Source organism: Molossus molossus, unplaced genomic scaffold (assembly GCF_014108415.1).
Source record: "Molossus molossus isolate mMolMol1 unplaced genomic scaffold, mMolMol1.p scaffold_m16_p_9, whole genome shotgun sequence".
NCBI classification, from domain to species: domain Eukaryota; kingdom Metazoa; phylum Chordata; class Mammalia; order Chiroptera; family Molossidae; genus Molossus; species Molossus molossus.
The window spans coordinates 49,700,262-49,727,959 of NW_023425403.1; the positions used below are offsets into that span (position 1 = coordinate 49,700,262).

Genomic DNA, 27,698 nt, shown 5'->3' on the forward strand with positions numbered 1-27,698 from the left:
GTTTCTTCTCCCTTCCTCTCCCTTTCTCTCCCTCCCACTCTATCTGAAGATAAATAGAAAAATGTCCTCAGGGGAGGATTAAAAAAAACAAAACCATTAGACTTGATTCTCCCCTAGGGGGGTGGAGCCTGCAGTCTTGTTGGTGCTTGGTGTTTCTGAGGAAGTTCTCCTCAGGGAGGAAGGGGAGGATGCTGACGCTCTGAGTTTTAAAATGCCGAGGAGCCATTTCCTGTAACGTGTAGAGGCAAAGAAGTAAATGACGGGGTCAAAGCCACAGTTCATGTTCATGAGGGACACGGTGAGCTGAAGGGAGATTTTGAAAGCCCTCTGCTGGGAGCAGGACGGCAGGTAGAGCATCTGTCTCGCCATGAACTGCATGATGTTGAGATGGTAGGGGCTGAAGCACACGACCACAGCGACCAGCACCACCAGAGTGAGCAGGCAGGCCCTCCGGTGGTGCCCTTTCCCGCTCGCCAGAGGGTTGTCCTGGGCTGTCCTGCACAGTTTCACTGCGATCTTCACGTAGCAAAATAACATGACCCCTACTGGCCCGCAGAAGCTTATAACACAGGCCACCAGGATGACGAGGGACATCCTGAACATCTCAGTGCTGTTGTACTCCATGCAGGTGATCTTGCCCGCCACAGTCGTGGTCATGGGTATCAAGAGCAGGGGCACTGTCTGCAGGACCGCCAGGGCCCAGACGGCCACAGAGACCAGCCTCGCTCGGCGGACGCTGCGGAGCCGGAGGCTCCGGTGGGTGTGGACCACCGCCAGGTAGCGGTCCACGCTCACACACGTCATGAGATAGACACCCCCGTAGGTGTTCATGAAGAATACGAATGCTGTCAGCCTGCAGAGCCCTTCACCAAAAGGCCAGCTGAAGTCCAGCGCGTAATAGGTGATCTTCCCAGGCAGGGCCATGGTGAACAGAAGGTCGGACACTGCCAGGTGGACCAAGTAGACACCTGTTGAGTTGATCTTCTTGCCCTTTAAACAGGCAAGATAAAGGGCAAGGATATTTCCCAGGGCGCTGAAGACCAAGAGGACCGTGTAGAACAGACAGAGCGTCACGCTGGCTGCCCGGGGTGGTTGCTGAGGGAGGCAGACGCTGGCATTGTGGGAGATGCTGCTTGGGTCAGCGGTACTGGGAGCCATGTCGTAGAGTTCCTTGGGGAGACAAAAAATAAATAAAAGGTAATACTGAATCTGGGGGGTTACACCTCTCTAGAGCAATAATTAATAATTTGCTAAGGCAACATGCCCTTGAAAAACATATGTCTTTTTAAGTAAACTTTTTGTTGAGGGGTAATATGCTGGTCAGTCACTATTGCTGTGTAACAAATTACCCCCCAAATGTAACAGCTTAAAACAAACTTGTTATGTTCACTGGCAGGTTTTGAGCAGGACACTGAGGATGGCTTTCGCCAGCTCCTCAGTGTTGGGAGCTTCCTCCGGAAAGTCAGCAGCTGGGGGTGACTCAGCAGCAGAGGCTGGGACCACCTGGAGGGGACTTCACTCGAATGCTGGCTTTTGGCTGGAGCCTCAGCGGGGGCTGTCAATTAAATCACCGGGACATGGGGGACATGGGCTGGTCCTGAGGCAGGGCTTCCTCACAGCACGGCAGCCTGGCAATGATTAGATTCTCACACAGCAGCTTGAGGCTCCAAAAGGAAGCGTCCCAGTAGCTGGGTAGAGGCTCCATGTGTTAACCACGTCTTTCATTTTCTGTTCTGATGCACTGACCCCTTGGCGCCCTGCTGACCCTGGAGGGACTGCCCCTCCCTGGGATGGCCAATTCCTCGAGTGTGCTTTTCGAATGCAAACTAACCAATCCAGAGCCACATCTCAGCCCCCTTTTTGTTGGACTCACACTGGACCACTATCCACCTGCCCTAGTCACCCCAGGGCCAAGGTCCCAGACCACCAGGGTCAGCCCCTGTGCTCCAAAGCCCGCGGGTTATTCAGCCGAGCCAATCATAACCCTGCTGGCCTTGCCTATTCTTCCCACAGAAACCACAATAAAGACTCGCACCCTCGTCTCCGCCCCTCTCCCAGTCTCCTGACTGACCCAGTGCTTCCTGCGTAGCCCCCTGTGATGTGGTGGCTTCTTCTTAGAATCCCTACGTAGCAAACCATCTTTTTCAACGGCAACTCTCCTCATCTGTTGGCCTTACTGAACCTCAAATTTTCCATTAATACACAGTTCCCCCTGTGTGTCCTTCCATTTCTCTCTTTCTCTCTCTCACGAACTCACACACACGTACTCACACTCACACACACCCGTGGAGGTGTGAGCCGGCACCTAGGGGCGGGCAGGCGGGTGCTGTGGCCCTGGAAACCGGCCCCCCGTTGAAAGTGCTGCTCTGTGGAGTGAGCTCGCCCACTGTGCCCTGGGAGTGCTGTAAGCATCTGGAGAGAGCAGGCTCTCCCTTCCCGGAACAGCTCAACCCCAGGCCACGCTGAGCTTCAGTGGCCACCACGTGAGCTGGGGCGATGCGGAGGGGGATTCTGTGCAGGAGTCGGAGTTGGAGCAGGGCAAGGAGAATCATCTCAAAGGGCAAGTTCAGCTCAGGAGGGTCCCACTCACAGATCAGCTCACCTCCTAGAATCAGCTTCTCCAGTCACAGAGCAGCTATTTGACCTCCGGTTAAAAGTAGTGTGTCCCACCCAGCCAGTGTGGCTCAGTAAACTGATTATCTTTTCTGGGACTGGGAGGTCCTGGATCGATTCTCAGTCAGGGCACATGCCCAGGTTGTGGGCCAAATCCCCAGTGGGGGGCATGCAGGAGGCAGCCAATCGATGTCCTCTCTCATCGATGTTTCTATCTCTCTCTCCCTCTCCCTTCCCCTCTCTCTCTAAAATCAATAAAGGAAAAAAAAAAAAAAATAGTGTGTCCCTCTCCCTGTGTTCAGGACCCACAAACATGGGACTAGCTCCTGAGGAGACCCCAACCCTTGGTAGTAGTCCTCCTTCCTGACTTCCCCAGCCTCTTCCCCAGAACACATCACCTGGCAGCCTCGCTCTGCCAGGCCCTCGGGACCTTGGGCCTTGGGGCTCACCTTGCAGCCCTCTCACTTCCTCAGCTGAGGGTGTCTGAGCCCCTCGCTTCACTGCCTGGCACACAGACAGCCCCTCTGCCCTGCTAAGTACCTCCTCATGCAACCTGTCAGCCTCTGCCGAAGTCACGAGCCCTTCACCCTCGGGGCTGGTACAGCCCTTGACGGCAACTCTCAGACACGCATCTCTCAGCGACATACTCCTCCGGAACTTCTGCAGCTTCATGCCCTGGACACTGGCCTGTCCTGGTCCCCCTTTGTCTGGTATTGGGAGCAACGTGACTTTCCTTTCTGTTCTATCTCTGTGCCCCCATAGGCTGGTATGTAGACCATAGTCGTGACTATCAAGCCACCAAAGTCAGTCTAAGCAGATCAGACCCAAATTAGGAGCCTGAGAGGGGGGGCCCACTCTCAGGACCTACTGACTCTCATTTGCACTGCTTCCAGAAGGTCCTGAAGGTCACCCCTGGGGTCTGACCCAGGGGAGCCAGCCCGGGTCTATCAGCAGGCTTCCCTCAGTGACTTGAGGCTGCTATTGGCCTTCGGTCCCTCTGTCCTGACCTGTCCTTCTGCCCAGACAGGAATGGCAGGGGTCCCTGGCTGGTGAGCTGGGTTGGGGTAGGGATGTTCTACCCATTGACAGCAGAAGCAGAAAGAAAGGGCACGTGAAGAACAGGTGCAATCTGAACCTTTCTCTCAGAGCCCCAGCACCTGTCTCATGCCCTGAGAAGACTCACCTGTGGCCCACTTACCTCGCTGCCCAAGGTGAGGTGCAGGGAGCCCCGCAGAGCCGTGGCCAGCGGCCGGCAGCCTTCCCAGGTGGCCCCAGAGCATCAAAGGTGCCCTGCGCCTCTCCCTCTGCAGGAATCGAATCAGTTCACTGCACTGGAATCCACTCTTCCTCCCTTCACCCACCCCTGCTGAAAAACAAAGAAAAAAAAAAAACAACCCCAGGGTGTCAGCCACGCAGTCTTCCTGCCACAGGACGCACATGCTCGGCCACAAGCCCTCCCAACCGGGCCTGTGCCCCCGCCACTCCCAAGAAGGAGGGAAGGAGGAAAGTTGCCCTGGAAGCCACCTTCCTTTCTGTTCCCTTTCTACGCCCCCCACAGGCTGGGATTTCGACCATAGACATGACTATTGTGCCACCAGAGTGAGGGCATTTGAAAGCAGCCACTATTCAGCCCTCCTACCCCAACCCCAACCCCACGACGGGGATGATGAGCTGGGAAAGCAAGAGGTGCCATCTGGGGACGGAGACGAGCGCAGCCTCCTCGCTGGATGCGGAGGAGAGACGCGCTCTGGGTTTCCCGGAGTATGTGCCTCAGGGAGCCGGACTGTGCCTCGGGGAGCCGGACTGTGCCTCAGGGAGCCGGACGCCACATCGCAGCCCTGATAGGCAGCGGCCTCAGGGCCGCACCAACAAGGGCGGGTCTGGCTGGGGGCCGTGCACCAGGATGTTCCCGGCAGGGCGCGGGCCGGGGCCTTGGCCACCCTGGCCACGGCTCTCTTCCTCCTCTCATCGGCCTTTCCCTGGGGCCATGCCTCGTCCTACGGCCGTCACTGGACTGTGTGTGTCCTTTCTCCGAGCCCTGGGAAGTCCGCTGCCGTCAGCAGCCGGCTCTGCAGCCGCCCGGACACTCGCCCCAGACCCCTTCCCCGCGGGGCGTCCCACGCGCCTGCTCCCCCGTCGGGGGCGGGACAGCACACTCCCCTCCTTGGCCTCCCACTGCCGAAGGCCACAGGACCCAGTTCTTCCCAGGTATAAATTAGGCCCTAAAAAATGTCCCCCGACCTCCTGATGTGTTAGAGAGAAGTTTTGTAAGGAAGCACTGTTTACCAGAAACTTGCCGTGAACTTTCCTCCCAGGACCCCCAGAAGGAAGAGCCGACGCAGCCCCCAGAGGTCCTGACGTACACACTTCACAAGCCCTGTGGAACCTGCCTCCATTTCCCCAAGACATTTAGCGGCTCCTATTAAAAGGTGAGACCTGCGGGGGACAGTTAAAAAAAAAGCAAGCCCTGGCCAGTTTGACTCAGAGCGTCAGCCCCAGGACCAATGAGTCGTGGGTTTGATTCCAGCCAAGGGCATGGACCTTAGTTGCAGTTCATCCCCAGCCCTGGTCGGGTCGTGTGGGTGGCAACCAGTCGATGTATCTCTCTCACATCGATGTCTCTCCCCCCCCCACCCCCAAACACACACACTCTATCTGAGATAAATGGAAATATGTCCTCTACTGAGGATTTAAAAAAAAAAAGTTTAAAAGGTGAGACCTGGCCCTGGCCAGTTTGGCTCAGCGGTTAGAGCATTGGCCTGCGGTTCCGAGAGACCCGGGTTCGGTTCCCGCTAAGGGCACGTACCTCGGTTGCAGTTTGTCCCCAGCCCTGGTTGGTCGTGCGGGTGGCAGCCACTCGATGTGTCCCTTTCATGTTGGTGTTTCTCTCTCTCTCTTCCTCTCTCTCCCTCCTGCTCTATCTGAACAAAAAATAAAAAAATGTCCTTGGGTGAGGATAAAAAAAAAAAAAAAAGGGAGACCTGGACCAAAGAATGGCAAGACATTATACAATAAGACATTGTGCTTATTCATGACGCATTCAGTATGAATTTACTAAGTGCCAACTTCGAGCCGGGCACAGCACTGTAAGTACATGTGTGTGCTAAGAGGAGAAGCACTTGCTTCCACCCTCCGGAGTTTAGAGGCTGGGGCCCCGCCAATTACACAGGCAGAAGACAGACTGACAAGAGAAAAGGCATTCACATTTGATTTGATGTTAATAGTTTTCCATGGCACAGGAGCCCTCGCAGAAAAGAAACGAGGACTCCAAGAAGTGGGTTAGAACCCGGAGTTCATATAACACTTTAACCAAAAGCAATACATTGTGGAGATTGCCAAGACAACAGAAGGTAAGTATATGGGAAAACTAATGGACGATTAGGGCTGTTCAGTAAAGGTTGTCATGCAGATTCCCGTCTGTTGACACTGGGATAGAATCTAGAGTCCTCTCTGGTGACTGAGAACTATTCTCGTCCTGGTGTAGAGAATGAAACACCCTTTCAAATACACATTTATGTCTGCTTGTAGAGAACTTTCTTCCTTCTATTTCTGCAATTTTCTAATTGCCTTCAGCTCAAAATAGTCTTTAGGTCAAAGTGCATGTCTAGGTGGCATTCTAATCCCCTTCATGTGTACATGTGACTGAGAAGTGCATGGTGGGCCCTCACTGGGTTCCCACAAACACATCGGAGGATCCCTTCGCACGAGCTTGCCCTGGAATCCTGCTCACCCCTTAACCAGTTATCACATCCTCTGTGCATTTATAACCTTATCTAAGCATAAACGGCAGCCCCCATTGGCCACTCCTGTCTGTCCCTCATCCTGTGTTAATTGCCTGGACAGTGCAATGGATTTCCCATTGTCTTGGGCTATTGTTCTCCAGTTATTTCTTATGCAGGGCTAGAGCATCGGCCCACAGACCAAGGTGTTGCAGGTTCAATCCCCAGCCCTGGTCAGGGTCGTGCAGGAGGCAACCAATCAATGTGTTTCTCTCACATCAATGTCCCCCCCGCCCCCACTCTATCTAAAAAGTAATAGAAAAATATCCTCAGGTGAGGATAAAAAAAATCTGCTTAACGTCTGATAACTGTATTTTAATATGAGAGTTTTTCTTGTAATCTTACGGGTTTTACTTTCTGCATTTAAAACAAATACTCTACAAGGGATCCTTAGACTTCACCTGAGGGGTTCATGGAACAAGCAAAGCTGGAGAACCCTTGACTTGGCCTAATACTTTTGTCTCCCAAGTGGGAAACCGAAGCACAGTATTTTCCCAAAGCCTCCTGGCTTATCCATTGAGACAGGACTGGAGTCCTTGGCTCCTGTTTCTTGTTGGGGGGGCTCCCCTCACAATGCAACACCTTTACATCTCTACACCCCACCTCCTCTCAGCACCAAACACATGGTGATTCAACAAATATTATTTTCCAAAGGCTGGAATTTGAACCTAAGGTGTGACTCCCTAACCTTAGCCCTAACCCTAACCATCTTGATTCCTTCTCAAGGTGGCTTGACAAGCTCCCTCCCTCTTAGCCCAGTTGTCATCTTCCGCCTAGTCCTCCCTGAGCAGAGCACAGTGGCTTCCCTGCTCACCCAGGCCCAGGAGACCAAGAGCAATAACAGCAACAATAATGGTCCCTACTCTGAGGACTTTCTCTGTGTTAGACATTCTTAGCTTTATTCATTTATACCTCACTTCATCCACAAAGAGGCATTATTATCCCCATTTTATTTTATTTTTTGTTTGTTTGTTTTTTGTTCAGATAGAGTGGGAGAGAAAGAGAGAGAGAGAGAGAGAGAGAGAAACATCGACGTGAAAGGGACACACCGAGTGGCTGCCACCCACACGACACAACCAGGGCCGGGGACAAACTGCAACCGAGGTACATGCCCTTAGCAGGAACCGAACCCAGGTCTCTCTGGACCGCAGGCCGATGCTCCAACCGCTGAGCCAAACTGGCCAGGGCATTATCCCCATTTTATACATGAGGAAAAGTTAAATGATTTTTCCAAGGCCACACAGCCAATTGCATCAAAGATCCAGGTTCTTCTGATGAGTCGATTACAAGGAGGTTACAGCTGAGGCCTGAGGTAGGAAGATGGCCAAGAAATAGTCTTCCAGATGTGAAGGACACAATGACTCGGTGCTGCTCTTCCTGGGGTGGGTAGAGCCCCTGCAGCCGCAGCTGGTGATGGCTGAGCTTGGTGACTCCCCTGGACGTTACTCTGGAAGAGTTTCAAAGGGCACTGATTTCTGATGCAATCCGTGCCTGCCAAGTAAAGCAGAGATGGCACCCCTATCTCATCTTTGTGGCTTGCATGTCCTTGTTCCGTGAGCATCCTCAGCCCCGAGTGTAAGCAATGTGACACCGTGTGGTTTAGTTCAAGGTACAGCCGGGGGCCCTGTAAAGCCAATGCCTCCCCCCCCTTCTCTTTCTTCTAATAATGAGAGTGGGTGCAGATGTATTTGGGTGTTTTTTTTAATCCGTTGAGTCATTGATAGGACTTCTAGACATTTCAATAACATATTTATTCACTCACCCATAGTGAACGTCTATACTATACTGAACTTTCAGAACTAGCTAGGGATACACAGTGACAAAACCGGTCCTCCTGGTAAAGCAAACAGATAAGCAGACAGATGAGACCTCTATGGAGAGACAGACACTGCAGAGTGAATTCAGGGCCCTAAGGGAACACCGGGAGGAGGCTCTTCCAGGTCCTGAGTCGTCAGGGACGTTTCCCAGAGAGGAATAATGAGGATGAGAAACAATTTGCCAAGCGTATCCTGCCACTAAAGCAGAGGGAAAGAGCAGGGAGTTGGGCACTGGATCTTTGTGTCACTTTCACTCATATTTCATTGACCATACAAGCCACATGGCCACATCTAACTTCAAGAAGACAAAGAAGTGAAGTCCTGCTCTGTGCTGGGGAGAAACACGGGGAATCCAAAAATACCACTAAATGCATCTGTCTCTCCAACCCAGGACTCGCGTGTCCACCTATCTACAGGTTACCGCCTAGGTGCATAGGATCAGACCAATGTGCTTAACTTCCCAGACCCCTCCACCTCCCGGACTGGCCCATCTCCGTGAACACACCTCTCAAAGCCCATCCAGCACGCCCCCCTCGTCTCACCCCCCACAACATGCCACCCACCTCCAAGTCTCCTCCATGATATGCTCAAGGCAGTGGCCATTGTCAGGAAGACAACCACAGCTTCTCGTTCCCCAGTCTTGGCTCTCAACTTTGACACTCCAATCCACCCTACATTCTCCACCTCACGGTAAAAATGAGTTTGCTAAAATGCTCAGGGGCCCTACATTTCTTTAGAACACGATCCTAATTCCATGACCTGGCATTTGCTACTTTCTCTGCCTGAAATGCATTTTCTCCCTCTACCTGTCCTAGGTCAAGTCTACCTAAATCATCCTCATTTCAAGACAGCTCTGGCACCATCTCCTCCAGACAGTCTACCTTGACTGCCCCATCCCCCCACGTCATATACATGCTCATCTTCTGACCTCCCCTGACACCCTACACATCTCCATATTAATGTATATTGTAAATGACTACCATTTGTCAGACTGTGAGCTATTGTGGGACGTGATGAATTCTCACGAATTTTAGTCTTTCTAGGGCCTCCCAGGGGCCTTGGCATGGAAGAGGTGCTTAGTAAGTGATCAGTGAACACAGGGGCAGTGGTGACATACTGCTGTTCTAAACCCACCTACCACAGCTCCTATTGGCTCACCTCAGACAAAGCCTTCTTTCTACAAGGATTCATTTAGCATCTGCTTTGTACCCTGTGTTACCCACTGGGGCAGAGATGCAACATAGTCTAAGACACATCCATGTCCACAGGATATTTTAGTTTGAGTGGGAAGTGGGGATGCCGGCAGGTCACTGAAAGCCACATTGTGCTGAACCTGGAGACGGGAGCTGTGGATAAAAAGCCATCCCTTCTGTCTTCCATGAACTCAGAGTCACCAAACAGAGGAACCCAACAGAGGCGCCTGTCCAGTCCTCCCACAGTGCAGATGAGGAAGCTGAGGCCCAGAGAGGTGCATGAAGTGGGTCATCCAAAGTCACACAGGCAGCTATAGATGGCCCTGAAGCCTAGACCAGCCACAGCCTTTCAAGCAAGCGCTTCAAGAAAAAGAAAATGTGGGTGCTTCCACACCGCGCACTGGGAACGCAGACAAAACCTTCGTTAACTAGAACCAACCCTATTCCCCCCTCCCTGTACTCTTCCTTCAAGAGGGAGCTTAAATTTACTTGAATAACTTTTGCTCTTTCAGTCAATAATTGTTATTTAAGCATCTTTCACACTCAAGGCACAGTTGATGACCCAGGAGAAAAACCCACCATTTCTTCAGATTATGGGAACAAGACATACATGCCTTCACTTTAACCAGGACCACAAGGGAAATGCCAAATGGGTAGTTCAGGCATGAAGATAGCCTGCAGAAATTTCACACACAAAATGCCCCCAGGAGATTTAGTCACAAAAGCAACTCCTGGGGAGATCCCTGGGCTACATTCCATCCCCAACTCTGATGACTGCCCACCTGTGACCCTACTGTGCAGTTTGACTTCACCAATGAGCCTATAGCTTAAAAAGCACAGAATCAACAAAAGGAGATGACCTTGTAATCAACTGTGTTAGACTTTCTCCTAGACCCAAACTCCTCCCTGGGGCCCTGCACGCAGCCTGACTCAGTCACCATCAGCTGATGTGTGTACGGGATAAATGGATGCATCCTTCTTTCTAAAGGCTTCCTCTTGCAGAGGTTGAACCCAAAAGGGTATCTCCTTAACCCTAAGTTGTTTTGTTAGTAAGCTTTTTTATTGAAATGCAATATACTTACAGAAAGGAGCATGGAACATAAACTCAATGAATTTTCATAAAGTAAACACACCCATGGAACTAGCACCCAGATAAAAAACCGGAACATTCTATGCACCCCAGAAGCACCTTCCAGTCACTCTCTCTCGGGGTTCTATTATGTAGATCATTTCTGCCTGGTTTTGAATTTTATATAAATTAAATCACATGGTATATGTTTTTTCAGCTCTGACTTTTGTTCAACATTATTTTGATGAGACTCATTCATATTGTTAGTAATTATAGCTCTTTCACCCTTGTTGCTATATATATTCTTTTGTTTGGATGTATCAGCCCTTATTCGTTCATTTTCCTGTTGATGAGCATCTGAGTTGTATCCAGTCTGAGGCTATGGTGCCAATCTTCCCAAATGTAGAGGCTAGATTCTGGGGCCATATCTTTGTGGCCTCACATTTTATTGGTGAGAAAGAAGCTCAAGGTCTTCGCCCAGTGAGTTGGCTCCCAGTGGGCTGCAGAAGGAACCAACAACCAGCACCATCTAAACCTATTAAAATGCGGGCACCCCATTTGACCCTATTCACTTTAGGGTTAACCAGGAATAGTGCAAACCTAGAAATTTAAAAGAAGGGTGGGGAAAGGATCTGTGGTTTGACAATTTTCAGAATTTTGTTTCTTTTTTTGTGTGTGTTTCAAGGTTACTTTTCAAGTGCAGAGATCTGGAGAGGAAACACTATAAATAGAAGGGGCCGCAGTGGGGAGGAAGGACTGGGGGAGGAGGAAGTGTGTTCTGAACACCTGCTTGTCTCCAGATCTAGGGCCCTGATGGGGCTTTTCAGATGGGCCTTCCCTACCCCAACTGTGCCTCACCCCCAGCTTCTCCTTTAGCCCATCAAAACCAGGGCTAAAGCCAAGTGCTGTGGCCTAGGTCACATGATCCAGCTCCAGCCTGGCATCACCCCAAGTCCACCAAGACAACCCCTGGGAGGAAGGGGACCTGTCCTGCCTTGGACCTAAGTTCAGCTCAGGTCAACTCAATGGACCACCTACGGCATTAGGTTCTCACCTGCCAGTGATGTCTTACATCACACAGGTTCTATCTCACCCTAGTGCAAACTCAGAAATGTCTTTCCAACATTTTAGAATAAAACCCACCCACAGCCTCTGGGCTATCACTTTTGACCAGGTAGACCCAGAAGGAGATAAGGGAAGTAAAAATTATGCACTTTGAGAAAGTATCTGCATAACATCCAATGTTTGTACTGAGGGTATGTTTCCTTGGAGGCTGGCTTTGGTAGGAAGGGGGAAAGTCCCACCATGGAGAGTGCTGGGGAGGCAGACTTCCCCTCTGTGATCCCCCCACCTCACTCACTGACCACCTTTCACGCCCTCCAGTTGCAGCTTTGTCACCCAGAGCCTGCTCTCAACTCCTCACCTGAAGCCCTACTTACCCTTCACACCCCCACCTCAATATCACCTGGGTTGGCCAAGTGTACTTTAGGGACCGCTCTAAATTAGAACTCCCTGTTGCATGATGGACCCTTCTTCAAACACCTTAAGTGTTGTAAGTCAGCTTTAATTTGTGTGATTCGGTTAATATCATGCTCCCCCAACAAACTGTGAACTCTGAAGACAGGTCCGAGTTGGTTTTGCTCCTTCTTATATGTCTACCTCTGGCACAGTGTCTGCACTGGACATGGTACCCAATACGTTGTGTGGGAAAGGAGGGAGGGGGGGAAGGAGGAGAGGATGTAGAAGAGGTGAGAGGGAGGAAAGAAGGTGGGGAGGAAGAAGGAGAAGAGAGGAGAGGATGCAAGGGAAAAGGGAGAGGAGACTGGGAAAGAAAGGAGGGAGGGGAAGAGAGAAGGGGAGGGGAAGGAAGGGAGGGAGGAAGAGGGGATGCTGGGGAGAAAGGAGAAAGTCTAAGGGAGGGGCAAGGGGGCGAGCCAGTTGTCAGTAAGAATTAAGCAGTTCTCCCCCTTCTGTCATCCCAGAGCCCCATAACCCTCAAGAGAGGGTCCCGACCCAGGTTAGGAGGGGCCTCTGCCAAGGTGACTAGGCACAGAGGGAGAGCCCAAACCCAGTGTTAAAAGGGGATGGATACACTTGACCTAGGGCTTTGGTTTGCTGACTGGGAGGTGTGATTTGGGAACTAAAGCTAAGTTGTTTGATACCATAAACTGCACCCTTCACCCAAGCAGTACTCAACCCTCACTTGTCTACTGTTCTCAAAGAATATCCGTTTCAGGGAGGGCTCAAGTCTAGTCTGCCTGGGGCACTTTGCGGAGGGATGATTCACATGCTCTAGAATTCACTCTTCTAAGTGTGGTTCAATGATTTGTAGAGCTGAGCCACTGTCAGTACAAGCCAGTCCTAGAATGTTCCCATCACCCTAAAAGACCCCTTGTGTCCATTTGCAGTCCCCTTCATGCCACCCCAGACCCAGCCAATCTCTAATCTACTCTTTCTACATATAGATTTGCCTTTGCTGCACGTTTCATGTCAACTGAATGTGTGGCCTTTGGCATCAGGCTTCTTTTGCGTGTTTTTGAGGTTCATGTTGTAGCATGCATGTTTGTTTCTTCCTATTGCTGGGTAGTATCCCAGGGCCTTGGTTTCCTTTAAGAGACGGAAAAGACGTTTTCAGTCATGTAGAAACTATTCCTTCCTTCCAGGACTCAACTGAAAGGGAAGTTGGCCCAGATGAGCCTCGTGCCTGGAAAATGGAGAGAACATCCCATCGTGGCAATAGTGACATGGACAGCATACACTGGGTGGAGAAGCTTCAGAAAGCCCTGGCTGGTGTGGCTCAGCTGGTTAAGTGTGGTCCCGTGCACTAAGACGTCACCAGTTCCAAACCAGGTCAGGGCCCGTGCCTGGGTTGCAGGCTCCATCCCCAGTAGGGGGCGTACAGGAGGCAGCTGATCAATGTTTCTCCTTTTCCCTTCCTCTTTCTCCCGCCCCCCCCCCAAAAAAATCAATAAAAACATATTTTTATTTCAGAGGTTCCAAAATACCCCTCTTTTGAGCAAAAACCAGTTAGGTGAAATGTCAAAAAAATCTCTCTTTTGTTTTCAAATATCAGGTGCGTAAGTGGGTAGCACCAGACTGGATAACATCTTTCGGGGAGCTGTGACAGAAGAACAGAAGAACACTGAATTTGGAGAGACAGCCTTAGGGCTACACACCAAGACCAAATATGAGAATCCCCAGCACAGATTAGGCAGCAGGAGCTCTTCCGCCCTCCAGGTGATTCCAGTGTACAGCCGAGATCAAAGCCGAGGGTGACTGCATACTAAGGCATGCTAAGGACACCCCAAAACAACGACCTGAGTGCATACGGAGGGAGTGTCCCGTGTCTTCCTTCCCAACAGCCCCACACAGACCTCCTCTCTTGGAAGGCCGCCCAGGAGGATATATATACTGTCCTCACATCCTCCACCAACACCATAGTGCGGGCCCCACAGAGAGGACCTGTTGGAGACACAGACAAGGCCAACTTGTCACAGGACTGAGCAGGCCACGTCCTCCTATTTTATTAAAGAGAAAAATTCAGCCCTGGCCAGTTTGGCTCAGCGGTTAGTGTCAGCCTGTGGACCGGAGAGTCCCGGGTTCAGTTCCCGCTAAGGGCATGTACCTCGATTGTAGTTTGTCCCCGGCCCCAGTTGGGGTCGTGTGGGTGGCAGCCAGTCGATGTGTCTCTCTCACATCGATGTTTCTCTCTCTTTTCCCCCCTCTCTCCCTCCCACTCTATCTGAAGATAAATGCAAAAATGTCCTCGGGTGAGGATAAAAAAAAAAATTCACAAGTAAATGTAGAGTTGTGCAACATAAATACATTCTCTAGAGAATTTATAATGAAACATCCCCCAGGGTTCATCACAACAGTTTGATTTGTCTACTTCTAGACACTTTTCTATGCACTTACTTTTTTTTTTTTTTTTTTATCCTCACCCGAGGACATTTTTCCATTTTTTGTACAGATAGAGTGGGAGGGAGAGAGAGGAAGAGAGAGAGAGGAAAACATCGATGTGAAAGGGACACATTGAGTGGCTGCCACCCGCACGACCAACCAGGGCCGGGGACAAACTGCAACCGAGGTACGTGCCCTTAGTGGAAACCGAACCTGGGTCCCTCTGGACCGCAGGCCGACGCTCCAACCGCTGAGCCAAACCGGCCAGGGCTCTATGCACTTACTTTTATAGGTAAAAATACAAATACAGTCGTCCCTTGTTTATCGAGGTTAATCTGTTCCAGTCTCTAGCGGTTGCACCTGGCGTTGAAGGATTCCTGGGGTGCTCAGATACATAGGCCTACAGTCCATACGTACCGTAATTGTCATTGTAATTGTAATTGTAATACAGGGGTGTATAATTGACTCAGACAACCGAGCATGCACTGTATCATTTTCACTGTCTCAATCAACTTTTTAATGACTATATTTGAAAAAAACGCGATAGAGTGAAGCTGCGAAAGTCCAAGTGCAAAGTGGTGAGGGACGACTGTATATAGTTTTTGTTTTGTTCGTAAATGAAGGATATGATGCCCAAAGAATTACGTGAGAACTTGCTTGTCAGATCATGCCATGTCAGAACACACAGCTCTGCTTCTTTCCTAAAACAGCAGCCGATCGGGAGGTGACATCTCTCATTAAACATTCCCCACGGATGAAAACCTACCACGTTCTCAGCGGTGTTTGCTCCCCAAAATGTCAATTCTGTGAGCCTCCTTCTGCGTACACCTTTGCACACACATCCAGTTTTTTTCATAGTGTAGATTCCTGGACTCTCCATTCAGCTTTGCTCATTTATTTGTCTGTTTTTGTGTCTGAAGTGTTATAGTGGTTATAACACATTGTTTCATTCTTGGCTACAGTATGGATTCTGTTGGTCCTGTGAGTAGGCTCCCTTTCCCCTTACATTTTCTAATTGGTTACAGTTAATGATTAAGAAAACCATTACTTTTTATAAAATTGTTATAAATAGCCCTGGCCAGTTTGGCTCAGCGGTTAGAGCGTCGGCCTGCGGTCTGGAGAGACCCGGGTTCGGTTCCCGCTAAGGGCACGTACTTCGGTTGCAGTTTGTCCCCGGCTCTGGTTGGTCGTGCGGGTGGCAGCCACTCGATGTGTCCCTTCACATCAATGTTTCTCTCTCTCTCTCCTTCCTCTCTCTCCCTCCCACTCTATCTGTACAAAAAATGGAAAAATATCCTCAGGTGAGGATAAAAAAATAAAAAATAAAAAAAAAATAAAATTGTTATAAATACACATAACAAAATTTACCATTTTAACCATGTTTAAGTGAATAATTCTGCAGCATTAAGTACTCACATTGTTGTGCAACCATTACCACCATCCATCTCCAGAACTTTTCATCTTCCCAAACAGAAGCTACGTACCGATTTAGCAATAACTCCCCTTTCCCCTTCCCTCCCCTCAGCCCCTGGCAACCAGCATTCTACTTTGTGTCTTTATGAGTTTGACTACTTTAGGAATCTCATACAATATTTGTGCTTTTGTGACCGGCTTCTTTCACTTAACATACTGTCTTCAAAGTGCATCCATGTTACAGCACGTATCAGTACTTCACTCTTTTTGTGGCTGAATAATACTCCAGTGTACGTACACAATGAGCCTTAGCTGCTGGGATGGGCAGGACGGTGGCAGAGCTGACTTGTCTGTGGAATGAAAAGGAAGCAGAGGAAAGCCAAGAGACCAGAGAGTGCTTGGGAAAAGGAGAAAAAGAAAAGGAAGCAAACCTTGGCATTGGGGCATCCAAGGCCAGCCACCGGGGAGAAGGAAAAGTCTACTGAGCTTGTAGGATGTTTGCTGTAAGTCCAGGCACTGGTGCTTTTGTGCACCTGGAGTCCACTGCTGAGCAGGAAGAAGGGCCACATTCTGTCTGCAGCTGGAAGACGCTGCAGGTGCAGGGTAGGAGCTGAGGGCACCTGACTCCAGGCCAGCCCAAGGTTAAGGAGGTGGCAGAACCTTGCACTGAGCTGATTGGGGGCTGCGAGATGACAGGGTTAAGTACAACTTGGAAAACAAAAGGACTAGTCTGGTGTTTCTTAACTGAGTGTGGGTGGATCCTTCAAAGGATCTGTAAATAGAACGCAGAGGGTTCATGAACGTAATTTGGAAATTTTCACATCTGTGAGCGTGTGTGTGAAGTTGTTTTCATTGGGGTAGAGGAGATGAGTTAGGAAATGTCACCTTGTGGTGTGCCCCACCAGAAAAATGTCCATTCTAACCTTCCTGGGAGCATTTTTAGAACTTTTTTTTCCCTGGCCAGTGTGGCTCAGTGGTTGAGCATGGCTCAGTGGTTGAGCGTCAACCCATACACCAAGAGGTCGCTGGTTCGATTCCCAGTCAGGGCACATGCCCAGGTTGTGGGCCAAATCCCCAGTGGGGGCATATAGGAGGCGGCCAATCGATATTCTCTCTCATCGATGTTTCTATCCCTTTTCCTTCTTCTCTCTCTAAAACCAATAAAGAAAAAAAAATGTTTTTTTTTTGTTTGTTTGTTTGTTCTTATCCTCACCCGAGGACATTTTTCCATTTTTTGTTCAGATAGAGTGGGAGGGAGGGAGAGGAAGAGAGAGAGAGAGAGAAACATCGACATGAAAGGGACACATCGAGTGGCTGCCACCCGCACGACCAACCAGGGCCGGGGACAAACTGCAACCGTGGTACGTGCCCTTAGCGGGAACCGAACCCGGGTCTCTCTGGACCGCAGGTCGGCGCTCTAACCGCTGAGCCAAACTGGCCAGGGTAAGAAAAAAAAATGTTTTTAAAGAACTTTTTCTTAGGAAAATTGCCATCTCTGTTTTTACTAACCTCTAACTGAAAATGAGCATTTCCTTCTATGAGGAGCATAGGCAACAACCACTTTGGTTTAGCCATACCAAGGAAAATAATGGAAACTTTTATATCACACTAATTTTAGTTGTTGCTAATAATAAAATATTGTTTAAACTCGTTGTTCCTTTGAAATCATGTGGTCATGGACCTGTGGGTACCAGAAAGAGTGTGGTAGTGCTGGACCCTAAGCACCAGACAGAAGGCAGGGTGGAGGTATTCCACTTGGGCCTTCAGTTTTGTCATTCAATCCTGCACATTCTCTGTGCAGGGCACTGGGAACCCCTACAGGAGAGACAGGTGAGTTAGAGACCCTGCAGGAGGAACGCATGGCTGGGGAGCACGCAGCTGAACCAGACAAACAACCACAATGCCTTGCGATACGTGCTACAAGAGCACAAAACACCAGTTGGTGTGCTCAGACTGGGTTTCTCATGGGAACTGACATTTGAACTGATGTTTTCAGGATATAGCAAGAAGTGTGCACAAGGACATAAAACTTTCCTTTCACCAGAAAAGTTCCTCATCAAGTGTGTGTGAATCTCAGCTTAGAGTTCAGAGGAGCGAAAAGAAATTTCCCCTGGCTGTGGGGCTAAAACAGGAAACCACCCAGAAACCCTCGCTGGAGGAGGCCTGGATTCCCAGTTCCCCAGGATCAAGTGGACATTTCACAGGCAGCACCTCTAGGCACAGCCACATCTATCATCCCTCCTACACATTGCAATGGAGACTCCATGAGCTCACAAGCTATCTGTTCCATTTGCTGATGAACCCCGAACCCCTGTGCCTGGCGCAGATTTGGCCCCGGCGAGGGTTTCTGAGTGCCAGGTTAGGGGGGGCAGAGGGCTGGGAGCACCCTCACCGGACCTCCAGCTATGGGCTCACAGTGGGTGGGGAAGATCACCTCCTCACCCACTAGACATCAACTGGTCCCTGATTAGTAAAGGAAAAATCAGAGCATTTCTACACGATCTCTGTTCCATCCAATGATGTTATGGGCTGAATTGGGTCCCATTCACCCCAACACCCCCCCCATTCATCTATTGAAGCTCTAACATCCAGCTCCTCAGAATGTGACTGTATTTGGAGATAGGGTCTTTATTTTTTATTTATTTATTTATTTTTTATCCTCACCCGAGGACCACATCCTTCACAGACAGCACCTCTAGGTACAGCCACGTCTATCATCCCTCCTACACACTGCGATGGAGACTACACGAGCTCATAAGCTATCTGTTCCATTTAATAAATAAATAAAAGTTTTTGATATTTTGTTCAGATAGAGTGGGAGGGAGAGAGAGGGAGAGAAACATCAACGTGAAAGGGACACAATGAGTGGCTGCCACCCACACGACCCAATCAGGGCGGGGGACAAACTGCAACCAAGGTATATGCCCTTAGCGAGAACCGAACCGGGGTCTCTCCAGACCGCAGGCCGACGCCCTAACCGCTGAGCCAGACCGGCCAGGGCGAGATAGGGTCTTTAAAGAGGTGATTAAAGCGAGGTCGTTAGGGTGGGCCCTAATCCAATCGAACTGGTGTCCTTATAAGAAGAGGGAATCAGGACACAGATACTCAGAGAGGGAAAGGCCAATGGAGACAGAGAGAAGACGGCCGTCCACCATCCAGGAGAGAGGCCTCCGGGGAGCCAACCCTGCTGACCCTTGACTTTGGACCTCTAACCTCCAGAACCGAGAAGATAAATTCCTATTGTTTCAGGCCCCCAACCTGTGGTAATTTGTTACCCTAGCTCCAGCAAACTAATACAAACAATCTCACTCCTTGAATTTTTTCAATGTGCGATCAGAAGTAACACCCTCACTTTCCGTCACCACAAAGGAGAAATAAACAGAGACGCCCTTCAAAGACTCATAGGTCAGAAAGCGCCTCATGACCCAAGAATGGGGTATTTGGTTATAGTGGCCTCTTCTACTCAAGAAGAAGAGCAAGGTTGCAAAGCAAGAATTTCCCAGAAGCACAAGCTGCTCCTTGCTGGCGTCAGAGGACCACACATGACAGCTGATGTTTGCTGACGTAGATGTCACACACGGAGGAGAGCCCCAGGCAGAGTCAGATCAGGTGGCTAACGTCTGCAAGGAGGTTAGTGGGTTTCGATGTTAAAAAAATAATCTCATGCCACACCTCAGTCTTTTACCACATTGATCAGAAATGTGCCCGACTTCACAGCACAAAGAGAATAATAAAAATAAGTCCAACTTTGAAGGTACTTGGCCGCCAGTGTTTATGCCTGAAATGTCTTTCACTGGGGATGCCGCGGAAGACTCTTGAAACCTGCCTGCCCCCCATTTCCAGCTCCCTGGGCCTTGTTGCCCAGCAAATAACAGCCTCCAGCTGGGCGCCCCTTTAACAAGACTGAACCCTCTTTTCCCTCCTGGGAAAGCCCAGGTGATTTGGCCTGTTTCCAAAAGAAGAGTGACTGCTGCCCAAACCTCCTGAAGGAGACCTTTGCTGTGTTGGCTCATGTCCCCCCACCCACGCTGCCCGAGGTCAGTGAACTCAGCTGGCCCAGACAGGAGGTAAAGGTTTTGCTGTTTCCTGGCCCAGCTGCTTCATTTCTGGGCTTCGGTTTCTCTTCGCAAAGAGAGAATAAGAACAGTCCCGCCCTGGCCGGTTTGGCTCAGCGGTTAAAGAGTTGGCTAGCGGACCAAAGAGGCCTGGGTTCGATTCCAGGCAAGGACACATACCTTGGTTGTGGTTGGTCCCGGGCCCCTGCAGGGGTTGTGCAGGTGGCAACAATCTCTCTCACATCGATGGTTTTCTCTCTCTCTCTCACTCGCTCTCTCTCTTTTCCCCACTCTGTCTGAAGATAAATGTAAAAATATCCTCAGGTGAGGATTTAAATAAATAAAAGGGAGTTATATACATATGGACTTGTCTGGGATCTAGTAAATCCTGTGTCTGTCCCTTCTTCCTGCTCCTCCCTTGGCAGGACTAGGGTGCTCCACATCCCCTATCACCCAGCACAGTGCTGGGCACACTGCAATCGGAATACAGTGTCGATGAATTAACTTCCTGGTCTCATTTGCATCCACATGTCACTTACCTGTATCCAGCTCAGCTGGGACTAGCCTTTGAAGAATGTGTACTTTAAAATTATTTTTCCAATAAAAGTAATTATTGCTCCTTGTATTCAGTATTCAGTGTGGACTAGGTATTCAAATATAAAGAAGAAAATAAATAGTATGGCTACCTCCAACATCCAGAGGTAATCACTGGTTAATATTCTAACTGGCATTTCCTTCCGGTCTTTTTTTCTGTACTCGTGTGTCTCCTTCAACTGCCATGGTGTTTGCTCCAGAGCATTTGGAGTAACTGCTCAGCCTCTAGGACAGTGGTTCTCAACCCTCCCAGTGCCGCGGCCCTTGAATACAGTTCATGCTGTGGTGACCCCCAACCATAAAATTTTTTTTGTTGCTACTTCATAACTGTAATTTTGCTACTGTTGTGTCTTAGACGACCCTTGTGAAAGGGTCATTTGACCCCCAAAGGGGTCGCAACCTACAGGTTGAGAACTGCTGTTCTAGGGTCTCAAAGAAAGGACCTTACTTGCATTTAATAGCTCTTTCTCTCTCAATGAATGAAGTATCTGTACTGTATATCTCTATATATGGTCTCACATCTCAGCCTCGCGGAGGGTGAAGTCTGCCCCCATATCAAAAACACAAGAACGCTGCCGGGATGTCTCCAGCCTCTCGGCTCAGTGGGCACCTCTTTAAGCTAGGCAAATGATTTAAGAGGAAAGAATTTCTCTGGGTTTCTTGACATCCTGTTCTGTGCTCCGTTGTTTAGGTGAAGAAATATAGTAATGGTTTTATTCTGGTGAAAGAGAAACTAGCCGCAGGGCACTCAGGCTGAATCCTCTCCCCAGATCAAGGTTTCACAAAGGCAGTCAGGGCTCACAGCCCTGCACCTCTCAGCTGTCCACTGGCTGCTAATTCCTTAGCTTGCCAAAGTCAACCAGTGTGCAAGTCAGAGGTTAAGGGGGTCTGCAAGGCTGGGCAAATTAATTTGATCCAAAGCATTTTGGGGAAGTAGCAACGCAAATATTTTTTGCTCTGTTATAAGACACTTATGGAGTCCAGCAGGCTGTCTCAAACCTCTGTTGATTTGGGACAGTGTCCACAACTTCGCACCAGAAGTCATAACAGAACCACAGTTTGGGCGGGTGATTCTCGTATTGTCGCAATTTGGCTTAACATGGCGGGTGCTTTTGAGTCCTGAAATCTTCCCTTGATAACTGTGCCCCTCCACCTCTGTGCAGATGAGCCCAACTACCCTTCAGATACATTTAGAGGTGTGTAGGTGCATGTTTTTATATGTGTATAATGTGTGTGATTTTGTGTGTTGTGCGTGTACGTGTGTGTGCATGTGTGTGTGTGTTTGTGTGTGTGTATAAAGGGATGGAAGGGAGGAAACACTCCAACTTCAACCTTACACCATTTCTTCATAGCTAGGTCTAACTTTTTTAACTATTTTGATCATGAGACTGTCTGCTCCTCTATATAATTTTTCTTCACCTTGAAATATACTAAATTCCTATATTATATTTATATGTTTGTATATATGCATGTACGTGTACACACACACACACACACACACACACACACACACACACAACCTCACTCATTCCCGTTGCGGGTATGCAACTTGAGGGAAAGCACTGGGTGTCCTACGCCCCCTTGTGGTCGAAAGGCAGCAAGACAGGGTGACTACATGGTACTGAAAATGTTTTCTCTGGGTGTATGGGAGTTATTATCTCTATTTTAAAAAATTAGTAGTATTATTGTTGTTACCACCACTTTCTACTGGCTGACTATTACTATTCACGAGGACACTCTTAGCCATATAGCCTCCCACTGTGCTAAGTAAGCACTTCACACACCTTATTTCAGGAAAGATTTGTAACAACCCTCTGGTGTAACTATTGTTAGCACTGCTGTGGATAGAGCAGGAAGCTACAGCTCAGAGAGGTTGAGTAACCTGCTCAGAGTCACACAACTCATAGGAAATGGGTCTAGGACTTGACCTCAGACCTGACTCCAGACCTAACTCCTGCTCTTAACCACCGTCAGTTAGAGCAGCGTTTCTCAAAGGTGAGCTCCATGTGGACCCTTTCAAAGAAGATACTTTCTTATGACCCAAAGAAAATGGAAACTCCTTTGAGAAACTGCATTAATAGGAAAACCCTGTAACCACGGTGAGCCCTGGTACCATCGCAGCCATCCGTACGGCTGAGGCCCACCTGCAAGCGCGCCCCTCGAGGGTATCGGCTGAAATGAAGGCGTAACTGCATTTAAGTCCCAAGAGACATGGGGGCTAGGGCTGCCTTCCTCCATCAGTTCTGCCAACCATTTCTAATAGAGCCGTCTGAGAAATGCCGATTTAGAATATGTGTGAAGAATAAAGCGGTTGTGTCATATTGCCCATTCAGTAGTGCTCATGAGAGTGTTCCTAATTGGCTGGTCTTTAATCGTATATATATATTTGGTTCATGCCCTTAGCGGGAATCGAACCCAGGACCCAGGACTCTCTGATCTGCAGACCGACGCGCCAACCACTGAGCCAAACTGGCCAGGGCTCACATTTATTTTTTAATTCCATAAGCCTTTTCTTGGACTTCACTTGCACCTGAGTCTTTGAGCTGCGGGGCTGCTTTAGGCAGAGCCCCCCAGGCAGAGCTGAGACAAAGGCTTGTGCCACAGTAAACGTGGTTGATTAGGAAGTGATCCCAGGAGGCAGGAGTGAAGAACAGAAGGAAAACCATAGAAGACAGACTGTCAAGTTGCCATCAGAACCCTTTGCAGAGTGTGTAGAGTGATCTCAGGGTTGCCAGCCGTCCTGAGGGAGGAGTGGGACACTGTCCTCCCCTGCTCCGCTCATTATCCCACTCTCCACTGGTCTGGGTCCCCCACACACCCTGCTGGGCCGTCTGCTAAGCACCAGGCTCCCGAGAAGCTCCGCGTGGTCTGTTCCTTTCCTGTAGCCACTGTAACAAATCACCACAATCTGGGCACCTTAAAACAACAGATATGTATTCTCTCAAAATTCTGGAAGCCAGAAGTCCAACATCAGTTTCACTGGGCCAAAATCAAGGTGTCTTAGAAACTTGCTTCCACTGTTACAGGATAGAGTCTGGGCCTGGGCTGCATCTGCCTCAGGCCAGCTAGTAGTGACTTCATGCAGGAAAGATTTTGAAGACGGGTCCAGGTGATTTTGAGAGTATGTTTAGTAAAGCTGGGGACAGTGAACCAAAAGAAGGGCTTAAGGTAGAAGACGCAACAGGAGAGAGCCTAGGTGGGGCTGCTGTGGTTTTCTAGAAATGTTATCGGGAAGGAATGAGCCTAGAAGGAGCCGCGTTAGCTCACTGGAAAGTCAGAGGAAAAGGGAACCTTGGAGAAAGGTTCAGGGGGTTAGCCTGGGGCGAGCTGTGGCTGCCCGCTGCTCCCCGGGTTGCAAGTCTTTTGGGGACCCTTAGAGTTTAGGAGAAAGAGAACAGAGGTACAAGGCATGGACATGATCTATCGAGAGCACACCCTCGATACTTGAGGCTGTATTTAATCTTCCTTTGGCAGGTGGGAATCTTAGGGGAGGTCTCAGGGGAGGGTCTTAACAGAATATTCATTAGCTTTCCAGGTGTATCCTTCAAATATGCTGATTCATCAAAATGTGTGTATAGAAGAGTCAGCACTATTTTCTGGTTAGTTCTGCTTTTAAAGAATGTTATTGAAGAGGGACTGGGACCGAGGCCAGTCTGCCCCAGGACAGTCTGGAATGTGTAAATTATTTGCTCCTCGGTGTCCTGGTTAGGGAAGATAAAACCTTGTGATTCATTAGCTGGCTGTATTTTGTTTTGTTTTATCCTCACCCAAGGGCATTTTTATTTATTTATTGCATTTATCTTCATATAGAGCAGGAGGGAGAGAGGGAGGAAGAGAAAGAGAGAAACATCAGTGTGAGAGAGACACATAGAGTGGTTGCCACCCACACAACCCCAATCGTGCGGGGACAAACGGCAACTGAGGTACGTGCTCTTAGCAGGAACCAAACCCAGGACTTTTCGGTCTGCAGGCCAACGCTCCAACCGCTGAGCCAAACTGGACAGAGCCATTAGCTGGCTGTATATTGCAAAAATTGTTTGGCCTTGTTTAAGTATGTTGTCTCAGTTTCCCTTATTCCACTTGCCAAGGAATTTCCCTAGCTTCTTACTGTCCTGCCTCACCATTGGAGGCTCTGGGGAGAATCCCGCCCTGGTCTCTTCCAGCTTCTGGTGGCTTCCCTGGGCTTGTGACCACATCACCACATGGCCTTTTTCTCTGTATGTGTCAAATCTGCTTCTTTCTTCATCCCTGTGATGGCATTTAGGGCCCACCTGAGTAATCAGGGTGATCTCGTCTCAGGATCCTTAGTCACATCTGCAAAGACTCTTCCTGAAAAAGATGGCATTTACAGGTTCCAGGGATGACAACAAGCATGTATCATTCGGGAGCCATTTTTCAGCGGGGACTACAGGTGAGAAGCAAGAGACAAGCCTTGCTCACTGCAGGTGAGACCTGTCAGTGCACTGCAGGTGGAGGCTCGTTGGACCTGGTGACACTCCCTGTGGCTGGAGGCACGAGGACAAGGGGTGTGCGACAGAAAACAAAGAAGACTGCACTGTACACCTTCAGCTGACAGACCAGAGATCTTCTGGGTCAAAGGATATACATGTTTGCAATTTTGAAAAATGTTGCCAAATTGACCTCGAAAAAGAAATTATACCAATTTACACTCCCTCCCCCAAATATAGTAGAATGTCTGTTTCCCCACATTGTTATTGCCCCATGTATTATCAAGTGTTTTGATCTGTGCCAATCTCAGAGATGGAAATGGCATCTCAGTATCATTTTAATTTGTATTTTTCTTATAAGAGTAAAATTGAACATCTTTTAAATCTGTGAACAACTGTGTATTCTTTCTTTGACCATGTTTCTTGTTCTTTTTTAAATTCTTATTGGTTTGTAAGAGTCTTTATATATTAGAAAAATTAAGCCTTTGTGTGGGATATGTCTACAATGAAATAGAAATTTCATGTCACTGAAGCACTGTGTTTCTTTAATTTTGTGAATTGTAATAGTATAACTGATTACCCGAGGCAATTTTCTTATTTACTTTTGAGAGTCATATTAATATATTTGATTATAATGATGAGCTTTTATAATTGGTAAGCTTTCCAAACTTAATTTTTTAAAATATTTTTTCTTTATTGATTTTAGAAAGAGAAGACGTGAGAGGGAGAGAGAAATAGAAACATCAATGAGAGAGAACATTGATTGGCTGCCTCCTGCATGACCCCCACTGGGGATCGAGCCCACAACCTGGGGGACATGTGCCCTGACCGGGAACCAAACCAGCGACCTTTTGATGCAAGGGTCGACGCTCAACCACTAAGCCACACCAGCAGGGCTTTCCAAACTTAATTTTGTAGGCTAGTTAAATAGTAAATCTTTTTGTGGTGCCTACCTTTCTTTCTCGAGGTTTTGTTTTAGCTCAGACTGTTTCCATGGTCCTTCATATGTCCTGATGGTTCACATCCTGCCATTATCCTAAACCCATCAAGTCCCACATCCTTAAAAAACTTGCCCAGTTGTTCCCATCTACAAGACCTCTCCCTTTTCTCAGTCTCTGTAGCACATGAAGTGTGAAATTCGTCCCACAGAGTTTCACACTGCCTGCTATTGTTTCCTGGTTGTTCTACATGTGTAAGACTTACCCTTCTAAAAAGCAAGGACAAACCTGGCTGGATAGCTCAGTTGGTTAGAGCATCATCCTGATATGACAGGGTTTCAGGTTTATGCAAAATCGACCAATGAGTGCATAAACAAGTGCAACAACTTATTATTAAATTGATGCTTCTCTCTCTCCCTTCTTCTCTCTTTAAAAATAAATACATAAAAATTTTAAATAAAAATAAAAAGCAAGGACATCTTTCATATTCTTCACACCACTTAAAACTCTCCTGGGAACAAAGTATGAACACAATAAATACTTATTAATCGGAAATAATCTTCAGAGTTTCTTAACCTATGTTTCCATGAATAGAATTCAGGTGTCCTGAGATATGATATATGATATGATATGATATTAATTACTGATGTCCTTGTAAGAAGAGAGGGATGCACACAGCCACAGACAGAGGCCGTCTGTGTGAAGACAGATGCTGCCATCAGCCAAGGGAAGACTGGGCTACCACACGCTGGAAGGGATGAGGGAGGATCCTCCCCTGGAGGCGTCAGAGGGAACACAGCTTTTCTCACACCTTGATTTTGGGCTTCTGGCCTCCAGATTGTGAGACAATAAATTTCTGTTGTTTAAGGCATCTTGTTCAATGTACTTCTTTATGGCAGGAAGCTAATACGCATGCTATCTATAACTTTGTAAACAATAGAAATCACAAATATTTTAATGTAAGATCATCGTTGCTACAGATACCTCAAAATATTGTTTAAGCTCATTTCAAGTTTGAAATGACAATAATTAGACCCAAAGCTAGATCTTTTTATTTCATGAGGTAATAAATAGCATCAATTTGATTGAAACTATTTTGGTATTATAATAACTGTATTTCAATATAATTTTTTTATTATTCTCTTTATCTTATTTTATGCCTTTAAAAACATTATTCTGAAGAGTCCCTAGGCTACACCAGAATGCCTAAGGACTCCGTAGCCCAATCAAGTTCTGCCTTAGCTGCAGTAATCAAATATATCCAGGAGAGGGCACTAGAGCACCTATGCAAAAATTCATATACATTAACACTATATTTTACTTATTTTCTCCCATTGCAGAAACAGAAATGTTCTTTAAATTAATATATTATTTTTAGAATATTAATAATATATGCAATGTAAACAGAATATTGAGATACTTGCAGGCCTGCTGTCCTATTTATTTGTTAACTCTTAAAATGTCCATACCATTTATTTTAAAGAACTGCCCTTTTTAAAAAATGTTTTTATTGATTTTTTTTTTTTTTTTAGAGAGAGAGAAAAAAAAATTGATATGAGAGAGAAACATCTTCTGGCTGCTTCCTGCATGCCCCACACTGAGGACCCAGAGGATCCAGCCCATAACTCAGGCATGTGCCCTGACTGGGAATCTGGACAACACTCAATCCACTGAGCCACACCAGCTGGGCTCCATACCATTTTATAAATGTTTAAATGAACAGTTGGTACTGATTATTTTTAAACTGCATTTTATAGCTACAAAATACTTTGTAATTTATGTCCTGTGTAAAAGAATGGAATGAACACAAAGTGAAAATTAATGTAAAAAAGAGCCTGACCACATTACAAATATACACAAAATACCAAAATGCTGACCC

At 48.1% G+C, this 27,698-nt stretch overlaps 1 protein-coding gene across 2 annotated transcripts; it reads right to left on the reverse strand.

The window, feature by feature from the left end:
- Positions 1-24,655, reverse strand: LOC118622877 (G-protein coupled receptor 183-like). 2 transcript variants are annotated; one of them, XM_036250404.1, is made up of 3 exons: positions 24,555-24,655; positions 3,812-3,976; positions 1-1,170 (listed from the first exon to the last, which is right to left on the reverse strand). In XM_036250404.1, the coding sequence occupies exon 3, from the start codon at positions 1,156-1,158 to the stop codon at positions 97-99; it is 1,062 nt and encodes a 353-aa protein (XP_036106297.1). In that variant the 5' UTR covers positions 1,159-1,170; positions 3,812-3,976; positions 24,555-24,655; the 3' UTR covers positions 1-96. The 2 variants fall into 2 exon arrangements, with proteins under 2 accessions (XP_036106297.1, XP_036106298.1); XM_036250405.1 differs by having other exon boundaries at positions 3,797-3,976.
- Positions 24,656-27,698: the final 3,043 nt, after the last annotated feature.